General features: G+C 52.1%; 8 protein-coding genes across 8 annotated transcripts; 5 read left to right on the forward strand and 3 right to left on the reverse strand.

Moving 5' to 3' along the window:
* Positions 1–1091: 1091 nt before the first annotated feature.
* PG986_008949 (uncharacterized protein) lies at positions 1092–2398 on the reverse strand (the record flags this gene model as incomplete). Its single annotated transcript, XM_066845171.1, has 3 exons — positions 1092–1144; positions 1176–2078; positions 2212–2398. 3 exons carry the CDS (start codon positions 2396–2398, stop codon positions 1092–1094), a joined length of 1143 nt encoding a protein of 380 aa, XP_066697569.1.
* Positions 2399–5314: 2916 nt separating this feature from the next.
* PG986_008950 (uncharacterized protein) lies at positions 5315–6562 on the forward strand (the record flags this gene model as incomplete). The annotated part of the gene is made up of 5 exons (XM_066845172.1): positions 5315–5435; positions 5504–5733; positions 5811–5892; positions 5949–5998; positions 6062–6562. Coding segments are annotated over 5 exons (984 nt in total), but the record flags the coding sequence as incomplete, so codon positions are not given.
* Positions 6563–7849: 1287 nt separating this feature from the next.
* Positions 7850–9792, reverse strand: PG986_008951 (ATP synthase beta chain- mitochondrial precursor; the record flags this gene model as incomplete). Its single annotated transcript, XM_066845173.1, has 6 exons — positions 7850–9099; positions 9158–9200; positions 9259–9344; positions 9417–9438; positions 9547–9691; positions 9782–9792. The coding sequence occupies 6 exons, from the start codon at positions 9790–9792 to the stop codon at positions 7850–7852; spliced, it is 1557 nt and encodes a 518-aa protein (XP_066697571.1).
* Positions 9793–13115: 3323 nt separating this feature from the next.
* PG986_008952 (uncharacterized protein) lies at positions 13116–14759 on the forward strand (the record flags this gene model as incomplete). The annotated part of the gene is made up of 2 exons (XM_066845174.1): positions 13116–13862; positions 13911–14759. The coding sequence occupies 2 exons, from the start codon at positions 13116–13118 to the stop codon at positions 14757–14759; spliced, it is 1596 nt and encodes a 531-aa protein (XP_066697572.1).
* Positions 14760–14920: 161 nt separating this feature from the next.
* PG986_008953 (uncharacterized protein) lies at positions 14921–15820 on the forward strand (the record flags this gene model as incomplete). The annotated part of the gene is made up of 1 exon (XM_066845175.1): positions 14921–15820. One exon carries the CDS (start codon positions 14921–14923, stop codon positions 15818–15820), a length of 900 nt encoding a protein of 299 aa, XP_066697573.1.
* Positions 15821–16947: 1127 nt separating this feature from the next.
* Positions 16948–18780, forward strand: PG986_008954 (transporter; the record flags this gene model as incomplete). Its single annotated transcript, XM_066845176.1, has 2 exons — positions 16948–17397; positions 17458–18780. 2 exons carry the CDS (start codon positions 16948–16950, stop codon positions 18778–18780), a joined length of 1773 nt encoding a protein of 590 aa, XP_066697574.1.
* Positions 18781–19684: 904 nt separating this feature from the next.
* On the reverse strand, positions 19685–19984 carry PG986_008955 (uncharacterized protein; the record flags this gene model as incomplete). The annotated part of the gene is made up of 1 exon (XM_066845177.1): positions 19685–19984. The coding sequence occupies one exon, from the start codon at positions 19982–19984 to the stop codon at positions 19685–19687; it is 300 nt and encodes a 99-aa protein (XP_066697575.1).
* Positions 19985–20720: 736 nt separating this feature from the next.
* PG986_008956 (Pre-mRNA-splicing factor) lies at positions 20721–22585 on the forward strand (the record flags this gene model as incomplete). Its single annotated transcript, XM_066845178.1, has 3 exons — positions 20721–20792; positions 20853–21725; positions 21758–22585. 3 exons carry the CDS (start codon positions 20721–20723, stop codon positions 22583–22585), a joined length of 1773 nt encoding a protein of 590 aa, XP_066697576.1.
* Positions 22586–23228: the final 643 nt, after the last annotated feature.

The following is a 23228-nucleotide window of genomic DNA, read 5'->3' on the forward strand; positions in this document are numbered from 1 at the left end:
TCCGAGCTTTCAGTGCTTTTCCAATGCTTCTCCCAGCTGCTGCGGTGGAGTGCCAGGGCCCGGATCAACTAACCACCGGGGCTGCCCAATTCACCAATTGGGCGGCACCAATTACGTCGTTACGTCTGAATTCCAGCGCCATGGTGCGATCTGATGCAAGGGGCGTCATTATTACAGCCAAGTACTATATTTGTCTGCTACAGGCTGTTTAGCATTTGCAAATTTGGCGGCCCAATGAACTCTGTTACAGTTGCAAGCTGAATAGACTACCCTGACCCTCTGGGCATGCCAAACTTGCAGCGTTGCTTCCCCCGAAATGGCACATCAGCCAGCCTTGGGGCAACTGTGGTTCCATACTTGACCGTTGGATCAGCTCACCGTCCCTCCCCTTTCCGGATAGCGCCAACCTGTGTATGGAAGAGAGAGAAGATTGTAAGTAATTGAAAAAGTTGAATTGGTAACACCGTCCGCAATGTTCAAACTTGATCGGCCGGAGGAATGGCATCTGTGTCGCCACGAACCAGCATGGTGAAGAAATACATCAGAACGAAAATAGTGTATATAGGTATGGCATGGCGTTCGGCCGGATGACATGTTGTAAGACGAACTCGCCAGATGGTTCTTCGGTTTCGAAAATATGCGTATCCGCTCAATACATACTTTCATGTAGTCGGTATCATTCTATACATTCGGTAGCCCGTCATCGAGGCTGTACTTGCAAGCCGCTCAGAGCAGACCACCGGGTTTCCACCTCCTCCCCCCCTTTCTTGTTATAAACCCCATTCAAGATGGATCATAACCATGACTTCTCCATGTCCCTCCTCGTACTTGCTGTCGTTCCCGAGACGATTGCATGTGCGCAGGACCGCCGGGTCCTTTCGATAGCGGCCACTCCTGCTCCAATGGGTAGTCCCCGTGCCTCGGCTGCTGCTGATGCTGTTGTTGTGGCGGCGTTGGTGACGTCCACTGGCCCATCCCTCCATTATTGCTTCCACCACCGCTGCTGGCATAGAGTGTCGACACTTCCGAATAAGCTGAGAACGGTGAATGGGCGGTGGCGGTACTGCTCGGATGCGGACTGGGATATGGGCTCAGACCGCCGCCGCCGCTGCCACCTCGATGGCTTCCTCCTGCTGCTTCTGTCCTTGATTCGCCTTTGATAGCTCCGCCTATACCGCCATGTCCGTCACTGCTTCCAATCTCGTTCGGCGGCATCGTCGTCTCATCCGCCGCCAGCTCGAACTTGAACCCGGCCTGCTGGTCCCATGGCCTTCCTTGTTGCGCTTCATCGGCCGACAGTTCGGCCTTGTATCCCACGTAAGGTTGGCTATCTTGAGAGTTCAAGGTAGGTCTAACTGTAGTAGTTGCAGGCGGTGGCGACTTGTTGACGTTGTAGTTGTAGTACATGACCTGTTCCTGCTGTAGCTGTTGCTGCTCGGGCGGTTCATCGTATTGGTGAGGATGGGGGTGGGATGCCGAGGTATCCTCAAGTTGGGCTTGGTTGTTCCTCCTCTGCCTCCGCCGCCGCACCAACAATCCCAACAGCACCACAGCTACTATGAGCAGCGCCGCCCCCGCCGCGCCGACACCGATTCCTGCCTTGGCCCCCACCGTCAAGCCGCTGTTTTCCGATGATGCCGTAGCGGCAGGAGGCGGCGATGTCGCTGTAGCGGTAGGCGGCGCGATGACGGAGGATCCAGGCGATGATGACGCGGTAGGTGTGGACGAGCTCTTGGACGTGGCGGTGGCATTCGCCGACTTCACCCCCGCCGAGGTCGCCGTAGGATCGAAGCCGCTGGTCCACTTGATGGAACCGCCCGCGGAGCTCGGCAGGCTGGCAAAGGCGGGCAGTACCGAGGCATCCACCAGGACGGACGACGAGCAGTAAGGGTCGCAGCTGGCGTGCGGCAGCTTCTCCAGCGTCGTCTGGTTCGCGTCCACCTTGCACCCGCCCCAGACCGTGTCCTCGCCGCCCGTCCCCGGGTGGCACTGCTGGATCGCCACCCACTCCTGCTCGTGGAAGAGGGGCGACTTCCAGGGGCACGCCCGCGCGTTGAAACCGGCGTCGGTGCAGCCGGCTAGGTATGTATTACCGGCTGTTTGGCCATAGCTGTAGTCAGTGGAAGATACGTTTGCTTGGGGATGAAACGTTTCGTACTATACTGTTGGGATGAGGAACAGAAAGAAGATGTGTATAAGAGAGAGACTGACTATCAGAATCCCAGCATCCATTCGCGTTTCCTAGACTTAGGCACATGTCCCCCGCCTGGCAGCACGGCCAGTGTCCGAAGGCGACGTTGCCGCATGCTATGAAATCCCCTTTCGTTTTCTCGTGCTCCGTGTAGTAGCATGTGCCGTTGGACACATTGATGTCCGGTGGAGAGCTCGGGTCGCTCATCTCGAAATTCTGGAACCCACGATCCTTGCTGATGCTTATATTTATTATGCTGTTTATCTTTGAGTTGTATGCCCGTGTGTCGAGGCGAAGTACTACGCTGCAGAATGGTTCCAGATTCCCACGATCGCACACTCAAGGATCTAGAAGGAAAGACAAGCGAGTATAATGTGTGTGGGTGTAAGTGTAAGCTTGTGGGTGGCACTCGAGCGAAGGAATCGACTCAACTGCCATATGTATGGGATGGCAGCCTGCAGGGTTCACCGGATTGCCAGGGGACATGAGGTCGCTGAGTGGTCGAAAAAGGAACAGACCGAGTCAGAGGCAGCCCTATCGGTGGGGAGAGGAGGAAGTGGTTGCCGTTCAGTCATTCTGTAATGCCAACCTATCTGACCTCCAGTCCTTGGCCCTTACTACGGGGTGTTATGTGTTTTCAAGGTAAAGTGTCCAATAACTGGCACCTCTGACGAGTGCCGATTGGCGAAAGGGCCTGGACCTGGCGATCGTTAAGAGTTGCATATAATACCTAGGCTAACGTGCTGCACACTCAGTACCCGGGGCTCAGGTGCGGCTGTATGAGATGGTGGTGTGTTAGGGTGACCGACGGAATTCTCCATGTCTGACTGTTACGAGGCGCATGCATCAACGCCATGCTGCAGAACTCGGGGTCCTCGTATTGGTATTGGAGGATTTAGTTACGAGGAGGACCACCCTGCAGCCAAGGTCACACCCGACGACGCCTCCCAAATATCCGAGACCCCTGAATGCATGTCTTAGATCTTGTATCTCGACGTGGAGGGTCATCGGATTGGAAAGATGACAGCATACCTCTGCCAATCAATCATTTCCCTCCTTACCAACCTCCTCCGAAGTGAAGTTGCAAGATGTCACACGCTGGCGCTGACGGATGATGCTCTGAAGGCCTGGTGAGATCGCTATCGTTAGGGTCGTCTTTTTCTTGGGCTCGTGTAAGATGGCGCTGACGGGCTGAAAGCCACCATCCGCCAATAGGACGGCTGGGATGCCCTAAGCGCCCGCCATGCAGACTCATTAGCCCCGTTGCCTGCGTGGCATGATCAGTCCGAACGGAGCATTCTTATAGGAAGAAAAACCTCTTTCCGCCTTTACTAGGACCGGACTGACAGGTTTATACAGCTCTGCGAATGCAATTGGCGGGTGTTCCTGGAGATAGGGAAACAGGAACGGAACAGGTTGGCTGTGCCGGAGGGGTCCCTGGAAGGGACCTTCATGCATATCGCTCTGGTACCAATTATCTATTCAGGTCAGGCTACATAGGTTACACAACTTCCTGGCATGCCCGGGTCATAACTGTGTGACTCAAGCCGGGTCCTTGAACGATGTCCTGCTGTGTCATCTCTAAGGACTGGTGGATGTATGCTTATACAGGGAATCATAAGTTAGGCAAGAAGCAAATCCAGGCGTGCCCATCCTGGTGTATACATAGCATATGCCATTCAACCTCATATGAATCATTTTGATACCGTCCTGGGTAGATTCATGATCATGTGTATCCTAGCTTATTTTTCCATGCCTAAGAGATCCCAGGGTGTCATATAAAAGTAGTCCGACTTTCGCTGTGTAGACTGCAAGACGCGAGTTCTACACAAGCCCCTCTCCATGCAAATCCTCGTTCTGAGCTTGGGGGCCAGTTCCGCAGAGTCTCCCGGCAGCGAGCTAGCAGGGCATCTCGAACCATGGAAGCCCTCGATAAGCCCGATGACGTTAGCCACGATGGCCGTGGCAATGAGAGTCGCAGACGAGGTCTTGGTCCTGTGGGCCAACTCCATTTTAGCTTTCAGCATATATGAGGGGACTCCCTCCCCTAGAGTGTAGATTTGGTCGCCGACCTCATCCGGAGCTGATCTCAATGGTCGGCCATGACAGTCCGAATGACAGTCCGAGAAGCTAATTCGTAGAATGTACATTACACACTAAACAAGTGATCTAGAAAGTGGAAGTTACGTCAGGATTGGACAATATCGAAATGCAAGTGGTACGCTGGACATGCCAATACTACTTGCTTTTGACACTGCGCTTATGTCTCCGTCATTCACCAAGCTCGACTTGCTGGTTCCTTGGAGACATAGCTGTACATGTGTGAGAAACCCCAGAAGAGGGCACCTTTCTCGATTTCTGTGGTCAGTCTTACCACGGTGACACTGGCGACAGATCCTTCGGCGTCTGGTACCGTCTATCAAGACACCGAGGCTCCTTCGATCTGTGCTACGTCCAGCATGTTTATGGCTTCAAGGGCAGTCTCAGGGCTGCCGACCTTTTGGCTTATAGCAGTTCGTCTTGGCTGCATTATGATCCCGGCCTCAGTACGTACCTGGTCAGATGCTGAGTGTGCCGGAGTCGTGGCTGTGTCCGACGGGCGTCACGCACGGGAAGGACGAGGACGGGCGTGCTAGGGAGCATTATCAGGGTGCCTGAGGCCAGACAGGAATCCACCGCTACATAATGTAGCCCACGTCCTTCCAACCCGACGAAAAGTGGGCTTGGCAAATAGGGGCAGCCTCTACCGGTCAACGTCGGTCAACATCGGGTCAAAACGCCGGCGACCTTTGGCGCGGGCCAACCGAATCGATCCGTCCTGGTGATCCGTATCGGACCAATCTAATAAAGCTGCCCGCTTTCCCTGGTACTGGTACGATCCTATGGAAAAGGAGGTTTGGAACCGGATGCCCCCATACTGTGTGACAGGCCATGGATGCTTCCCCGCATTCTCAATTCAACAAAACTCCACTGTCAAAATCCGGGGCGCCCACGTCCCTCCGGAAGCGTATCTCCAATGTCTGGAACAGATCGGGATCCCAACATATAGAAGACTTATAAAGAACCGTATCCGAATGGAAATTTGTCTGAAACATTGCCATTTTCTCTTTTAACGTGTTTTAGGTTACAGCAATCATGAGCTACAATTTCCCCGACTTCGACGACCTCCCCGCGGTACCCGGCACACCTCAAGGGTGTCTTTGGGGCTTCTACGACAACGATGGCGTGAAAGACGAAGTCGGCTGTAAGTTGTATATGCTCAGACCCTGGAGTGGCATGTAAACTCCCTTTCTAACCTGCATCTAACACCAGCTATCAATCTCCTAACACCCGGAGTGGTCAAGGAGGCGAGCCGCGAGATCCAAACCGGCCGGCACGTTCAGCTGGACTGGCCACTAGAGTCCATCAAGCACCCCGGCTTCGCCCGCGTGCCTCTGAAGCACCGTCTTCTGGACAACTACGTGTCGCTGAAGGAGTACGCCCTTGACGACGAGCTCGAGTTCAACACGCAAGGCGGTTCCCAGTGGGACAGCCTCAAGCATGTCAGCCAACCTCTAACTTTCTCCCAGAGTACCAGACTCTAGTGCAGTGCCGGTTTCTGACATGGTGTTCTGCACAGTATGCATACCAAAAGAAGCAGGTCTATTATAATGGGTTGACGTTTGAGGATGCCAAGAAGTCAACAACCAATGGATTGCACAGTACGAGTCACATCCTCGACTTACTCAAAGGAAACCATAGCTGACCCATCTATCAGACTTCTGTGATCGCGGTGGCATCGTGGGCCGCGGCGTCCTCATCGATATGGTAAGTCCCTTCCGAGCAGACCTTGGCCAGCCAACAGACCAACGGGCTAATGAACCCATCTAGGTCCGCTACTGGACCAAGATCGGCCAAGAGCTACCGAACCCCTGGTCAACCTACAGCATCACCGTGCCCGAGCTCGAAGCCGCCCTGGCCGACCAAGGCACCACCATCAAACAAGGCGACATCCTGCTCGTCCGCTCGGGCTACGTCAAGCGCCACAACGAGTCCACCGAGGCCGAGTGCAAAGCCGGCACGCAGGGCGCCAACTCCATCGGGGTCGCGCCCTGCGAAGAGACGGTCCGGTGGCTCTACGGGTACCACCTCGCCGCCGTCGGGGGCGACACCATTGGCTTCGAGGCCCTGCCGCGCGACCCGGAGAACGTCTGGGCGCTGCACGAGTGGCTGCTGGTCTTTTGGGGCACGCCCATCGGCGAGCTCTGGGACCTCGAGCAGCTCGGCGAGATATGCAGCGACTTGAACCGCTGGACCTTCTTTGTCACGAGTGCGCCCCTGAATGTGCGGGGTGGCGTGGGTAGTCCTCCGGGGGCGATTGCCGTCTTCTGATCGCACTGATAAGCTCAGCCATTATCAATGCTATCAAGGCACTTAATGAATGACTAGAGAACTCGTATCAGCAGGCTTGGATACGCACTGCTTCAGGGTAATGACTGTGACTCGGAGTAAGTGGGGAACTAAAGAGTTCAGATCCTTAGGGGAGACTCAGGTTCGTCTTAGGTGATATTCATAGCTGAATAGTTATTCTAATATAACTCAATTTCTGCCATCTAGACAGACTTATACACCAGTATGTGTCCAGAGTAAGCTCAGACATAACGAATTTGGTGGCCATGGATAATGGGGATCTATCTTAAGATTTCGTACAGATAAATAAGCTGATTATGACAAGCTGCTCCAACGTGAAGTATCAAGAACCAAGGTTCGAGAATACGAATAGATTATTTTGAGAATAAATCAAACTGGAGTACAACGTTAGTTTATAAGGGAGAGCGAAGCAGATTTAGACTCATGCGTGCTGCGTAAAGTCGAGCAGAAGAACCGCAGCTTTCTCATGTAATAGCCTCCTGTGGGCCACTTTTCATCCGTTTGCCAGCTAGCGAGTGATACAGTTGTGAACAAATACTATATTTCCAAGTGATGGCAATAGAAACAAGACTCAAGTGTTTATACTCGTCCACACTTCTTCATACAGACTCGCTTTCTGGTGACTAAGTCATGAGCCAGGAAACAGAGGATAGAACTAGGATGAGAAAGGCAAATAATTTCCTATTGTGAACCGCTTTCCAGCATCCTGATAGTTTTAACGTTGGTGGCTGTCTGCCGGTTACGGCACGGCAAATTCCAACTTTCTCGAACCCCTAGTGTTGGGAATCTTATTGAATATCTCTTGTTATACCAGCATGCGACTTGTTCAACCCAAGAGGGCGGTTCATCTTGAGCAACCAACGGAACCAGCCTCAGCTACGTCAGTGAGCAATTGGCAGGATAGCCAGCCTATTACTGCTATAATGCCATCTTTTAGTTTTCAGGCTGCGGCAGTGGAAGACGGGACAGCCGCAGTCATCAAGTTGTCCATCCATACGCAACTCATTGCACTCGCATCAAGACAGTCACATAAAGATCAGAGTTTGTGCTCAACCAGAATTTTATCAACTCGGGAATTATGGTGGATTCATGGTATACAGCTTACAAAAGGAACTCGATTGAGCTAGGTATCACGCCCAACCACACAACTCTCCTTGTCTAGATATACACAGGCCACCACCTTTTTCGCCTCCCTAGTAGCGACGCTCTATTTAACAGCCTGCACCTCGCTCGACCTTAAAGAACCGATTACGAAGACTTCTCCAGCTCAGCCAGGATCTTCTCACCCTTCTCGCGGGCAGAAGCGAAGTCGCCAACCATGTAGAAGGCACCTTCGGGCATGTCATCACCCTCACCGCTCAGGATAGCCTTGAACGAGGTGATGGTGTCCTTGAGGTCGACGAGCTTACCCTCGATACCAGTGAAAACCTGGGCGACGGTGAAGGGCTGCGACAGGAAACGCTGGATCTTACGGGCGCGCTCGACGGTAAGCTTGTCAGCTTCCGACAACTCGTCCATACCCAGAATGGCAATGATATCTTGGAGCGACTTGTACTCCTGGAGGATCTGCTGGACACGGGTGGCGGTGTCGTAGTGGTCCTGACCGACGATACGGGGGTCCAGCATACGGGACTTGGAGTCAAGAGGATCGACAGCGGGGTAGATACCCAACTCGGAGATACCACGGGACAAGACAGTGGTGGCATCCAAATGGGCGAAGGTGGTAGCGGGAGCGGGATCAGTCAAATCGTCAGCAGGGACGTAGACGGCCTGGACGGAAGTAATGGAACCCTTGTTGGTGGTGGTAATACGCTCCTGCATTTGACCCATGTCAATGGCGAGAGTGGGTTGGTAACCGACGGCAGAGGGGATACGACCCAGCAGGGCAGACACCTCGGAACCGGCCTGAGTGAAACGGAAAATGTTGTCAATGAAGAGCAGCACATCCTGGCCTTCCTGGTCACGGAAGTACTCAGCGATGGTCAGACCAGTCAGGGCAACACGGGCACGGGCTCCTGGGGGCTCGTTCATCTGACCGAACACCAGGGCGACCTTGGACTCGCCATCCAGCTGAATGACGGAAGTCTCCTGCATTTCGTGGTACAGATCGTTACCCTCACGGGTACGCTCGCCGACACCAGTGAAGACGGAGTAACCACCGTGGGCCTTGGCGATGTTGTTGATAAGCTCCTGAATGAAGACAGTCTTGCCGACACCGGCACCACCGAACAGACCAATCTTTCCACCACGAGCGTAGGGAGCGAGCAGATCGACGACCTTGATACCGGTAACGAGAATCTCGGCAGTGGTAGACTGCTCAATGAACTCCGGGGGATCGGCGTGAATGGGCAAGAACTTGTCGGACTTGATGGGGCCACGCTCGTCAATGGGGTCACCAGTGACGTTGATGATACGGCCTAGCGTGGCCGGGCCGACGGGGATTGTGATGGGAGCACCAGTATCGGAGGCCTTGGCGCCTCGGACGAGACCCTCGGTACCTGTGTATGGAGTGAGCAACTATGGCGGAGCAGATTTTGATATCCGGAGAAAACTTACCGTCCATGGCAATGCAACGGACGACATTCTCACCCAGATGTTGCTAGAAACCCAGTTAGAATATAGCCATTGACAGTTGCTGCAGCTGGCGGGAAGCTTACAGAGACTTCCAGCACAAGCTTGTTGCCTTGGTTGTCGGTCTGGAGGGCGTTCAGAATCGGGGGCAGCTTCGCTCCGTCGAACTTGACTATAATGGAGGTTAGAGACGTTCGATTGGCATTTCGATAGCTCCATTGAGCTTCGTTTCGATGTTACTGACCATCAACGACGGCACCGATAACCTGTGAGGACGAATTGGTTAGCTCGGGTCAATTCCCCCCCCATTGGGCGGACCAAGGCTGATTTTTCAGCCGGGCCATAGCTTCCCCAAAAGTTCCCCAAAAACATACCTGGTAAATCTTGCCATCGCCGACACCGCTGGATGTGCTTGCGAACCGGCTGGTGATGGGGAATCTGAGGCTGGCAGGTCTGGCGACGCGGCGGGCACCGGCTGTGAAGGTCGGGCGAGCTGCCCGAGCGAAGGAAGAAATGCCGCTGATCCGAGAAAAGGCAGTGGTTAGCTCAATTGCGAGGTCAATTGGCGGCGAAGGCAGCCCGAAAGAATTGAAATCGAGTCGAACTTACCTCTTGAACATCTTGAGAGATGACAAGACGCGAATTGAGAGGATGGGAGTGGAGGTGGTGATGAAGCTTGGGAGGAGGGAAGGGAAAATCGGGAGAAAGTGAGGTCTGGTTGCTATGAAAAACCTCAACAGCACCAGAGAAGTTGCCGAAGCAGAGGGAGCTCCACTTCCTCTTCACCCAGCTTGCCTCAAAAACGTTCTAGTGCCTGCACGTGATCGGATTAAACAGGGTGGCCCGAACTGCCACCTCCAAACATGAAGGCCTCTCTTGTTTTGCTGCATACGTCGCTTAAACCGATCCCAGGCCAATGCTCAATGGCAAATGGCCCGCCCGCCCAGCACCACCCAGCTCCCAGCCAAGTCAGAACCTGAACCAGGCCAGTGCGCAGTGAGTGCGGTGCGCCCCGGCCAAAATCGGAACGGAAGAAGCACAGCTTGGGGAAGGAACCTTTTCTTTGCGCCGGCCCACTTTCTTTTTGTCTGCACTGGACTGCAAGTGGACTTGTCTTTTCTTTTTTCAACAAAATTTGGCCCGAGGGATGGACACGAATGACATAATCATTTTGGGAACTTCAATGTTCACTTGACATTCAATGCTTTGGCATGCTATTCTCCGGACACCCCAGCACATCAGCCCTACCACGAGCATCTGCATGGGCAATTTCAACACCAGTTTGGCCATCTTTTTATGCACTATCTTCACGATTCTCCTTTTTCATGCATTTCCTCCAGTATAACTCGCAACTGGAAGACCTGCAAGCAGAGGATGGCTCTGTCTCACCTTTGCATGTGGTTCTGTTCTTCAGCGTCGACGATATCCCCAAATGATACACAACAAAATATGAATATTTCCTCGGAACTCTTTCCTCTGACTTGCGTACGGACTCATGTACTCCTAAATAACATTTGCAAGAACATCGGTCTTGACCGGATGCTGTGTGTGTCTGTTGATCAAGCTGGTACCTTCATCATCGCAAGATGGACTTGATGGACAAGTTTGAGGCTGTCCACTTCGGCAATCTCGGCCGGTTCGTTTCAAGATGTGAGTGTATAAATTTGTATGTTATGCCATCGTCTCATGGTGCTCTTATTTTTATGATTGCCCGAGATGTCTCAAGGGATACCTCATCAGCAAAGTGCCTTCCCCAGGCGGCAACTACATTGCATTTATGATTGATGTGACAGTACTAACACTGAAGAATATGCTTCTGGTAATATACCTGATTATCCGCCGCCCTATTTACCTGAGCAATCCCCGAGTTTGGTCATGCAAGTCACATTCTCCATAGTGGATAGCAACCGGCGAACTGGTGCAGACGTCCACTCGTGCAACTATCTCTCAGTAAGTACTTGAGCAGCATGGACATATCGATGCCAGAGCGAGATCATAAATTTATGCTGATCTCAGTACGAGAACTATTTGCAGAGATATCCAGTAGATGCGTAAAATCATTCTCCTTACTTTGCCACACACAACCCCTGCATGTAATTAGCAGTGTACAGTGCTGTTACACCTACGTACCCGTATGCTTACCCAACTCGATGTAGTTTCAGTTTCAGTAATAGACTATACAGGGGCAGTTGCCAAGCATAAGGGTTTCCTTGGTCAGGTTTTGGATTAGATATAATGGACTAACGCAACTGTCCCGGAACCCCCTCTATAAGTGAATGCCATCCACATTTATTCCGATCTCACCTTTTAGGGGTTCTCCTGAAGATCTGCCCAGCACTGAAGTAATCTTACTAACAAAAACAACGAAAAGCACGCGGCGGATAACAGATGACTTGGGTATCATGACTACTGAGACCATATGAATTCGAGTTGATATCCCTGAGGCCTGAGGGGCAAAAATACTCTGGCAATAAATAGAGAAACCATACATCTATTGCGAGAAAACTATTCCATCAGACTGGACGGAGCTAATCGGGTGTGCTTTATCACCTGTCATAGACTGATATGTGTTTGTAGTGATCTCCAGAGCTAACCCCTGGGTTTCCAATGCACTATCTCTTGGATTGTCTCTGACACATCAGGCACATGGACGCTTGGATGCCGCCCTTTTCTTTTTGCTGTGAGCATGAGTGCCCCTGTGAATGATGTTTGACAGAATCTCGCATTTTGTTTTTATAGATCTGCATTGATCTAGGTGAGATGGCCGTGAGTCTCTCCTGTCCCCTTCTACCGGTGGCAGCGCTCGAAGATCTTTTGGCATTGGTAAGTAACCCACTAGCTTATTTGGGCTCGTCTTGTATGTAAGTGGTATTCCCATTCTCGATAGAGGAGATCCTATGAATATGGATAACAACTTTGCTGGACAGGGTATGATTAAGTGAACAGGGTCGTAACGAGATGATGCAAAGAAACGTGGAAAAACTCGTAGCTTTCATAGGAACACGTTCCTTTTCAGCACCAGGACAGTGAGTTAAAGGGAAAGCAAGTATGAGCGAGCATGATGGGTGATTGTTCTGGGATACAGGCTTTGAACCATCTGAGCCAAACGAGAAAACAGTTAGACATCTAGGTACATTTTGTCGGTTTATAAGAGAGATCGACCTCTGGTTTTGATACTGTGTTTTGGTTATCTGCTGCTTGGAGCCTACATCCAATGATCGCCCACATTGGACACCTCCCAAGAAGTTGCAATTCACTATTTCTTATATCTGCATATGCCTGAAACCTCGCGACCTTTTTTCTTCTTTTTGGGCGACAGGAGAACAGCCTCATAACTGCAACAAAAGCAAGAGGCCCGCCTCGTAGAGGCCTCCTCTCTACATCTCTACATACCGGACGTGTGAAAATGGACGCAGTAATTACAGCCATGAGGCTTGTACTGTTCATGAGAGTGTCTAATCATTGATGGATAATTATTCTTGGTTGATCGAAGCGTAAGAAATGATTTGAATTGTACAATCTTGGTGCCAGAACTGGGTGGTCTGGGTTTTTATGGTAGATGCTTCTGGTTTCCAAAGGTGGCATGCTGTGCTTCAGGCCTGGGGGAACAACCATTGACGTCTACTGCAACTGATAAACAGTACCCGCTTTAGGAATTGAAGCTGCATTCAATGTTGTTTTCCGAGTAAAAATCTTGGTCAGTCGTTGCAAGGCCACTGGAAGTCATCACAACCCTCGTCTCTGAGCACCCGGCCAGCAACTTTTCAGCAAGCAATTCCACCACTTGCATTTATTCATCAGCTCAATACTTTGGAAAAGCTCCCAGCAAATTGGCTGTTGGCCTATTTCACGACAGTCCGGAAACACTTGCGTCTGCTTTCTTCTTCTTCTTCTTGGGCTTCGAAACCACATCACAATTCTTGGGAATGACATTCTAGCCACCATGAACTCGTCACTCCCTGGCGAGCTTCCTGCTACGCACCATCAATACAAGCTAGATACAGAGTTCATTGCTGGGTGGCTTGTCAAAAATGCGACGAAATGCGGCTTCAAGCTCCCAGACACCGCAACACCCACGCCCTCGGGCCCACGACTGAAGGGCAAAGCCCGAAAGCAGGCTCGAGAAACGATGAAGGATGGTTCCCATTCCACAAACCCGAATTGCAAAATCAAAGTTTCGGACATCGTCATGATGGCAACGACGATTGCCAACTTCAACCCGAGACCAAGCATCCCTCCGGCGCTGGGTCGACTGTTTGGCCGCGCTATCAACGCACGGCGTGGTTGTACAGAGTGGTATGAGAAATATGGCCATGGAGACATTGAGAGTAATAAGCGTCATAAACATTTCACCAATGTTCTCGCTGAGGCTTGGGATACACTTCGTCCTTTCCAGACATCGAACAAGAAGCGGACTGGGCCCGAGGCAAAACCCGATGCAGATACACGCAAAGACGTACAATTACCTTTTCGGAATCGGTTCTCCGAACTTCATGTACAAGAGACGAGCACAGACCGCGATGATATGGACGAAACCAGCCAAGCAGACACAGCTCCCGAGTCGAAGCAGGACGCCTCGTTCAAGCTCCCAAGCATTACTCCGGTAGCCATCGAGAAGGATGAAGGGGACATCGAGGCTGATTTTTTCTTTGCCATCTATGTATTTCTTGGCGATACAGACAAGCTTCTTGTATTTGTGGAGCAGCTTTGGTTGGATTACACTGCTGGGAAGATGTAGCTTGGCGTGGTATCTGTGCTCACGAACGTTGCCATTCATCTGGTACGACGCGCGGAACAGGCCTTCGACTTGTGCATCCAGCGGCCCAAGAATTACCCTGCCTCAAAGTTTCCGGTCTGGTCACTTCCGGCGCTCTTCTTGTATAAGCAGCACCAGGATGACCCGGTGCTCCTAGAGATGGGTATCCATGACTTCGTCTTGCCGTCCTCATGGACAACCTACTTGGGTTGCAAGCATTCCATTTTCTGCATGTGGCCGGTCTACAATGCAGTAAAATCTACAGTCTGGCGCCTTGAACAAGATGTCAAAACCGTGCATAACCTCAAGGACGTCTTTACTGGAGCCCCATGGCTTCTATTCAACTACGAATGTAACGAAGAAGACGGCGAAGTCTTCAAGCGTATACGAGAGATGTTGCCTGGAATTCAGGTTACTTCCACCGCGTTCGAGGACTCATTTGCCCAGGATGAGATCACTCGCGGAGTTTCCGAGATCTTTCGGACCGGGACCTTGCCCATATGGGCGGTGTTTGGGATACAAATACTTCTCGACATCCAAGACATACTCCAAGATACGCCATCGAAGCAGCCACTGGAGGAGCTACAGTTGCACACGAAGAGCATGCTGGAAACTGCGAATTTATACAAGCGTGAGAGTAATCCTTTTGGTAGCGCTGCCAAAGATCACAATTGTACTAAAGATTGGGCCGAGATTTGTCTGGAGGATATGAATGGTCTCGTACTGAAGGATGACTTCCGACACCGCGTTCGCATGATGTTGGCTAATTACGGAGTTTCCGAGGCAATCACTACGAAGCTAAATTACGTGCAGGAGGAGTACTACTTCTAAAAAGAAATCCGCTTCGCTGTGGTATACTCAAGTATTCCCTGTACTTCCGGTCTCACTGCACAGGCCCTTGCTTCGAGAATGCCTGGTCAGGATTGACTTCTCTGATTCACGTCTACGCAGCCTGTCGACGTCTCCATCCGGATGACCCGGTCTGGCCCGACATGGAGCTCTTCCTCCACAACCAAGATGTAGAGTATCTATTCGTTGGAGGGCTCCCCAGATCGACGGGTGAAGCCGTCCGGAAAAACGTACTCGCGTTTGGATATCGGGGTAGAGCCAGACCTACCAAAGGCGCCCCGAAGGTGCGCAAGGTGTCCGACCCAAATCGTATGCACGATGTCCTGAAAGACTGGATTGGCGGCGGAGAGGAGGCTAAAGACTTTCTGTTGAGGCTGATGGCGATCGCGTATGACCCGAGAGGCTTCAAGGAGAGAGCTCAACGAACCGGTCTGTCTGCCGCCGAAGCAGATTCCCTGATGGCGCAATGGTTTCATGTCAGTGCGGATCCAGTCCAATTTCTTCAAGTCCTGTCATTCTATCTCAATTCGGACACCGATCTTTACTTTGACTGGCACCAGTTGCATGCTTTTGCCGAGGAGATATGGAGGGACATCACGGCCGTCACCGACCAGAGCTTTGAATGCGCCCCTATAGCAGCGTTCGAGGCCCTGCTTGAAGCCGAGGATGCCGAGAAGCTTGCAAAGCGCCGGGGAGTTGATCCTGACGAGTTTCAGAGGACCAATGCTCCTTTACTGAATGCAGCATGGAAAAGTATCCAGAAGTTGTGTGCGGAAGGTCAGGGGGATATATGCATCGCAGGCATCATTGAGAGAACCAAGGGAACGCGGCATCCATACGTCTTTGTGGCTAAGCAGCGCGACAAGCTCTATAAGAACTGGCCGCGTGAGCGACGGGGAGAGCGCTCTGCTTATCAATCGCTTGCAAACATACTAATCGACGATGAAGCCGCCAGGGACGAAGACACTGGCGATATAGCCACCGACGAAGGCCCCAGCAATGAAGACGCCAGTCAAACAGAGACAGAGGACTTCGCGGCTTAGTGCGTTGAGATTTTGGGTTATCAGTTCAATAAGCGGACCGATCGAGCAGTCAAGTCTGGGATAACCGGTTATATACGAAATAGTTAGTGGCATGGTAGAAACCATCGACCGGCATACAAGTAGATATGTCGTTGCTGGCTACCCTAGTAGCGACTGGTTCATCCCTAAGTATTCCACTGCCAGCCCGACTCTAATAAAAGACTTGCATCTTAGGCTTCTCATTGGAAGTACGGATAGCGAAGCAGGATTTACGTGCAGTTGGCACTATGACATCATGCTATCACTATCACGTTGGGATAAACCCTCAAAAATACACAGTTGCTTTACCGGCCTCCCAACCTTAATTACATGTCTTTGTCCTTGGACGCGCTTGGACGCATCCTGTCTGTAGCGGAATGTCTCCTAATCTCTGGGCAGGTGGGGGTCCAAAACCAGTGGGCAAAACCACCAAACCAGGGAGCTGCCAGGGCGCGTCAGGGGCATTTTTGGGGATTGTGCAGGGGCTGTTATGGGGGTAGCGGCGCTAAAAGTTGAGGCTAAAGCGAAGCAGGGCGATGCGAGATTTCAATTGCAACCGTTTCCTGGCGAATCAGGCCGCGAGACTGGCACGCAGTGGGACGTGGGACGGCTGTACGGGCTGCTAGGAGAGTTTCACGCGGCAGGAGGACGTCCGCTAAAAGCTTGAAGCTTCGAGGGTGCGTTCGTGCCGGAAGGAAGCGAGCCACCATTGGGCCATTCGATCGTCGATTGGACGTGGTAGCAATTAGTCGTCCTTTTTGGCCGGATACGCTCCTCTACCTTATCTGCACCACCTCGCCTTACGCCATCTCCACCAACAACAAATCAACCCGTGCCTAACCCAAAGACAAACTCCCATCCGCCGCCGTCCCAGTGTTTGCGACGAATTCGATCCCGGCAGCATTTCCCCACCACCTGGTGCATCATCTTCAATATATCTGCTCGTTTCGGGAAAATGGCGCAGTAAACGAAGTGCAAAGCGCCCCCCCTTTGGAAGGCTTGTCGCAATCGCCATCCAATCATCCATCCATCCGTTGCGAACTTCCTTGCGGAGTTCTGTCGCTCGTTACCACCAACAACCATAGTCTCGCCAGACTACCACCACTGTGATGCCTCACTCTACCACCTCCGGCTCCTTTTCTCGGGACCAGTCCGTGTCGCGCGCCAGTGCCAAGTCGGCCGGCCCCGACAGCAATAATGACTCCGGACTCGAGAAGTTCCCCGACCATATCGACTCGCCCATGTACAACGGCTCTGGGACATCAGTTAGCCCTATCCCCGGCCTGAACATCTACTCGAACGGTATTAACGGCACAACAACACAGCCGCCCTCCGGCGACCGGTGGCTGCCCAAGCGGGAGCCTCTCAAATCGATACAATGGGGCCAGCTGGGCCAACCAGCTCCCAGCGCCGCGTACGGCCTGGGCCAGACACGACAGACGAGACAGAAGAGCATCAGCGAGGCTTTCCGCGGCATCCGAGATAGGAACGGCAGCGTCAGCCAGAATGCTCAAGACCTCGCCGGCGCTCTGCGCGCGCCGCTCTCCTACAAACTCATCGTACGTCATCACGCCAGCTTTGTAGTCACAAGACACGCCCACTAACGTCGAGTGTCGCAGATCCTATGCGTAATGTGGTATACATCTTCCGCCTTGACGAACACTTCCTCCAAGTCGATACTGAACGCTTTCGACAAGCCGGCGACCCTGACGCTCATTCAATTCTTCCTGGTGGCGTTCTACTGCCTCACCTCGTCATACCTGGCCTCTGTCTTCCCGTCGCTGCGCACCTCGATACCGGCCTTGAAGTATCCGATCCGCAAGCCCTCACGCGATGTGGTCATGACTACCCTTCCCTTGGCGGCTTTCCAGATCGGTGGCCATCTGTTGAGCGCGGCGGCCACGTCCAAGATCCCCGTGTCTCTGGTACATACTGTCAAGGGCCTCTCACCCTTGTTTACGGTTTTCGCGTACCGATTCATTTTTGACATCCGGTATCCCAGGGCAACATACTACTCACTCATTCCGTTGACAATGGGAGTCATGCTTGCCTGCTCTGGAAAACATAAATTTGGCGGCGAATTACTTGGTCTCATATATGCGTTTCTGGCCACAATAATTTTCGTAACACAGAACATCTTTTCGAAGAGGCTTTTTAACGAGGCCTCGAAAGCTGAAGCTGATGGACAGTCGGCGAAATCTCGAAAGCTGGATAAGCTTAACCTGCTTTGCTACTCATCTGGCATGGCTTTTGTGCTTACGACACCGATTTGGTTCTGGAGCGAAGGCACTGGTTTGATTGGCGACTTCTTCACCGATGGTGCCTTGGACTTGACGGACAAGCCTAATACCATGGATCATGGTCGGTTGTTCTTGGAGTTTTTGTTCAACGGGACCTTCCATTTTGGACAAAACATCTTGGCATTTGTTCTACTGTCACTGGTGTCACCTGTGACCTACTCCGTGGCTTCACTACTTAAGCGAGTCTTTGTCATTGTTGTAGCCATTATCTGGTTCCGCAACTCCACCACCAACCTCCAGGCTGTTGGCATTGGCTTGACTTTCCTTGGCCTGTATTTGTACGACCGCTCCAGTGAGAGCAACAAGGCCGACCGCCGGGCTCGTATGCTGAGCCAGAGTGGAGAGAAGGACCGGCCTCTTCTGCCCCTGAACACTAAGGGGGCATCCACAACTCAGGGGATGAACCCCATGTATGAGAGTCCTGCGGCCATCGCCAACGGACACAGCCCGTATCCCTACACCAATGGACACACTGCTCTGAGCAACGGCGTGGGCGACGATACGAAGAAGAGCGACGGTCCGCCGCAGGGAAGCCGCCAAAGAGGAAGCAGTAACGCTGCTTGGCTGCCGCGCGGGACTCGGCAGGAAGACACGTGGAGGTTTGGAGACAGCATGCAACAGCAGCAGATGAAGGTGAATTAACGTTTGTACGCATATTGTGCGTGTGTGATACTGTTTTGATATTTGATGGTCTTTTCTTTGCCATACCTTTCGATGAATGGCCTTCATTGCCATCGCCAGGCGAGATAAAAAAAGAGGGCGAACCTATACATGCATATAGAAACCACCCTCGCTTTGAAAAGCTTCTCCCAACAATATCAAGAAAGGGGAGGAGTCGATTATTGGCGTGCACCATTATGCACTTGAAACGATAGGAAACATTTAGACATGGGATCATGAGATGAGCATTTTTCGGGGAGTTTACTTCAATGACGAAAATCCGCTTTGAAAGAACAAGACAAACTTGTGTTTACATTAGGCTACATTAGACTCGGGGCGAATACCACTGGGAAGAATACATGCGATTTGTATATCACTACATGTACTATTATCAATCAGCTACTTACGGGCTGGCTGCTTACTAGGTGTTGGGGTAAGATACGGCCAGGGATAGGAGTTGATAGAGTTCACGATAGTTGGAGTTTCCTCACTAGCTACCGTTATATCAAATACTCTTAGATATTGTTCCTGCTTATCGAGCTTGTCTTGGCTCCCGCTTGTATTGCCTCTTCTGACCTGCCCCCTTTCCCTGACTAACCTCTTTGACGAGTATACAAGGGTGAATGAATTTGGTAAACTTTTGCGCGTCTCTTGCGGCAACAGGGGAACATTTCCCATATCTACGGCGTGTGAGGAAAGTCAATGGCTCATGTTTTGGTACATATGACTCCTTACTCCGAATCAGCTGTCTTTGGTGTTTCTCCCAAGGAAATGATCAGAGTCGACACACAACGTTACAGTCTCCTATTCAAAAAGAACAGCAGTTGTGTTCGGATGAGACAAAACTGAGATTAACATTATAGTGCTGTTATTGACTACCTAGGTGCTATGTTGTCCATTCAGCGCTGCATCTGTCGAATCCTGGCTGCCTGGTCCTGGCCAGAGAACCGAATAGCAGGCCGGAGCTGGTGGCATGCCCGGGGCCAACTGTGCTATCGCATGCCGTAGTTGACTTTTCAGAACCGGCTATGGGGTTTGGGTTCCTGTGGGAGCTTGTATTGAGTGGTGCTGATGGGCTCGAAGAAGTGGTCTTACCAGTGCTGGACTTTTCGTCACGGTCATGGTGGTGGGTGGCAGCTCCTTCGCTGGAGCGCTTTTGGTACAGGTAATTCTCTTGTTCACTCATGTTTTCGAGACTTGTGTTTATTGGTTTGGGACGGATAAATGGAAACGGCGAGTTGTAGGGCGATAGATTTTTATATTTCTATAGGCTGGACAGTACTTTGGCATAGAATCATGACGGCAGAAGTTGGCTGTAGTTGGCATATGTCAAATCTTCCAAAAGTATAACAATGAGTGAGTGATGCATCCTCTTTACCTACAGCGAAGTATTCAATGGGGAGATGGGGCAAGTCAGAGGCCTTCAATCGGTGCACTGCATCACCCGGTAATTGGCCATTGACAGAATCCTCTCTGAATGTGAACACTCAAAAGCACTTGTAAATTCAGTGACAGACTGGAAATAGAAATTGCAATTACTCAAAGTGATGAGAGTAAGTTGTAGTCGTCCAGGTGTTGACATCAGTGGTGTAGATGGCCCATCTTACTGCCTAGGTTAGGGGGCCAGCACAGACCCGCCAAGCGCCCCATGGCCAAGGCAGGTTCAGGTTCCACTGATTGCAGTTCAATCGTGGCGTGAGCTGCTGAGCTTTCAGCCTCAATAGCCTGGAAACTTTACTGTAACTTCCCTTTTTTCCGAGCGCGTGCCACTGTGATCAGCCTCGCCAACGAACAACGCGTATCAACGTCCCGATAATTGCGCTCCTCTTCTCCACGCTCTTTTGATTGTCGCATCATCGCGTCGGCTATCGTACCTGCATCCTTAGCTGCGTTCCAGGTGGTGAGCACTGCAAATCGCAAAGATGGCGCCTCAGATGACCAAGAACCAAAAGCGACGAGCCAAGAAGAAGGCTGAGAAGGCTTCCAAGCCCGAGGTAAGCCGCTCTTTCCATGCAGCATCTCCTACTGTATCATGCATCTCTAACTTGAACCAGGAGACCGCGCAAGTCGAAGAGTCCCCCGAAGTTCAGCAAGATGGCGCCGCTCCCGAGTCCGAGAAGCCGGCAGAGAACGGCGAGACGACGAACGGCACGTCCGAGTTGGAAGTTAAGAAAGACGACGCGACCGCTGCGAAGTCTCAACAACCTGATGGCCCAGTAGTGGAAGAGTTTGATTTCGACAACGAGGACCCGGCCTTCGCCATGTACAAGCATGTCTTCACCAAGTTCGGCGTATCCGAGGACAACGACATTGCCAAGGAGGCCAATGCCGGCAACACGGGCGAGGTATTCTTCGACGACGATGACGATATCCCCGACGAAGAGGAGGAGGGCGCCAACGCGAACAAGATGTCCAAGAAGAAGCGCAAGATGCTGAACAAGCTCTCGATTGCCGAGCTCAAGGCGCTTGTGAAGAAGCCCGAAGTGGTGGAATGGCACGATACATCATCAACAGACCCTCGACTGCTGGTCCAGATCAAGGCGCAACGGAATGTCGTTCCTGTCCCGCCACATTGGTCACTCAAGCGCGAGTACTTGTCATCCAAGAGAGGTATCGAGAAGACCGCCTTCAAGCTACCCAAGTTCATTGCCGATACGGGAATCACCGAGATGCGAGATGCGGTGCTGGAGAAGCAAGCGGAGCAGACTCTCAAGCAGAAACAACGGGAGCGTGTGCAGCCCAAAATGGGCAAGCTTGATATCGACTACCAGAAGCTCTACGATGCTTTCTTCAGGTTTCAGGAGAAGCCTAACCTGACACGATTTGGAGAGGTGTACTACGAGGGCAAGGAATACGAAACCAAAGGAAGCCATGCTCGCCCGGGCGAGCTGACGGATACCCTTAAGGAGGCCCTCAGCATACCCCCGGTGCTCCGCCGCCATGGCTGATTAACCAGCAGCGTTTCGGCCCGCCTCCGTCATATCCGTCGCTACGTATCCCCGGTCTCAACGCTCCCATCCCAGCAGGCGCGCAATGGGGTTTCCAGCCTGGATGTTATGGCAAGCCCCCAGTGGATGAGTACAACCGACCTCTATTTGGTGGTGACATCTTTGGAATTATGCAACCTACACAAGCAGCTCCCCCATCGGGAGAGCCTGTAGAACGCACCCTATGGGGCGAGCTTCAGCCTCCAGAGGAGGAGTCTGAGGAAGAGGAGGACGAGGATGAGGAGGATGAAGATGATGACGAAGATGACGGTGGAGCGGGTCTTCAGACACCTTCTGGAATCGAAACCTCTGCTGGTCTTGCCAGCAGTGTACCTACCGAATACGGCACGCAAACCGAGTCAGTGGCGGGTGAGATGGACCTCAGGAAGAACAGGCGCGGCTATGAGACCGAGGAGAGCACACATCCCCGCTCTGCCTACACGGTCATCCCCGAGCGCCAAGCTCGTGCGGAAGGCTTCTTCGGCAGCGACCGCGCCTATGACCTGAGCAAGAGCAACGCGCACGGCGACATGCGTGTGCTCGGTCAGGATGACGACCGGGGCCACAAGAGGAAGCAGCCTGGTGATATCGATGTCGCTCTGGACCCCGAAGCCCTGGCGGAAGGTGGCCTTGGCAAAGACGAGCTTAAGCGACGCTACGAAGAGGGACGGCGTGACGAGGGTCCTGGCGCGCAGTGGAGGCGAGAGGAGGGTCTCGACGAGATGATTGCCAATGAGAGCCGGAAGCGGCTCAAGAGGGACGAGGAGAAACGGGACGAGCGGAAGAAGTACAAGTTCTAGATTGGGCCCCCCCCATCCTGTGTTTGAGGTGGCGAAGGCGTTGCTGTACAATTGTATTACCAGGCGAGCATTTCAGGTGGTGTATAAAACTATTATCATAATCGCGATACACCAGGCGTTTCTTGCTTACATCTGATGATCTGATATGTGATACCAGCTGTTGGTGCCAGCCCAGTGTGCTCAGGGGTATGATGACTGTCGCTGGTCTATGACTGCCATTGGCTTGAAATTCCAGCAAATAGCCGGGAAGTCTTTCTTGTCACGACTCAAACCTGTGAGCATACCCCGCATTCACGACTTTATCAACTACTAGGTTGCATGCATCTATCTCCGCACCAATTATCCTGCCGATTGGGTGATCTGACTGTCTCGGTACTTCGACTTCGCTGTAATGGGCGTTGCTCACTGAAGTCGGTCGCGAGTCGTATCCCGTGATGAAGTGGTCTGAAGTTGTTATGTTGTACCCTGGACCCTGCATACATAAGTTCTTAAGCTACCTAGCATCTAACTTTCGCCCTCAGTACCGCTTTCATTGTAAGTTATCCTGAATGCACAGCGTTACAGTTCGCATCTGCATACATATTTCACTTCGTGACTCCTTGACCCAAGCCATTGGGCATCCTTGATATCTCATAGAGATCGT

The sequence above is a fragment of the Apiospora aurea genome, assembly GCF_038362705.1.
Source record: "Apiospora aurea strain CBS 24483 chromosome Unknown utg000006l_segment0_segment0, whole genome shotgun sequence".
In the NCBI taxonomy this organism is placed as follows: Eukaryota; Fungi; Ascomycota; class Sordariomycetes; order Amphisphaeriales; family Apiosporaceae; genus Apiospora; species Apiospora aurea.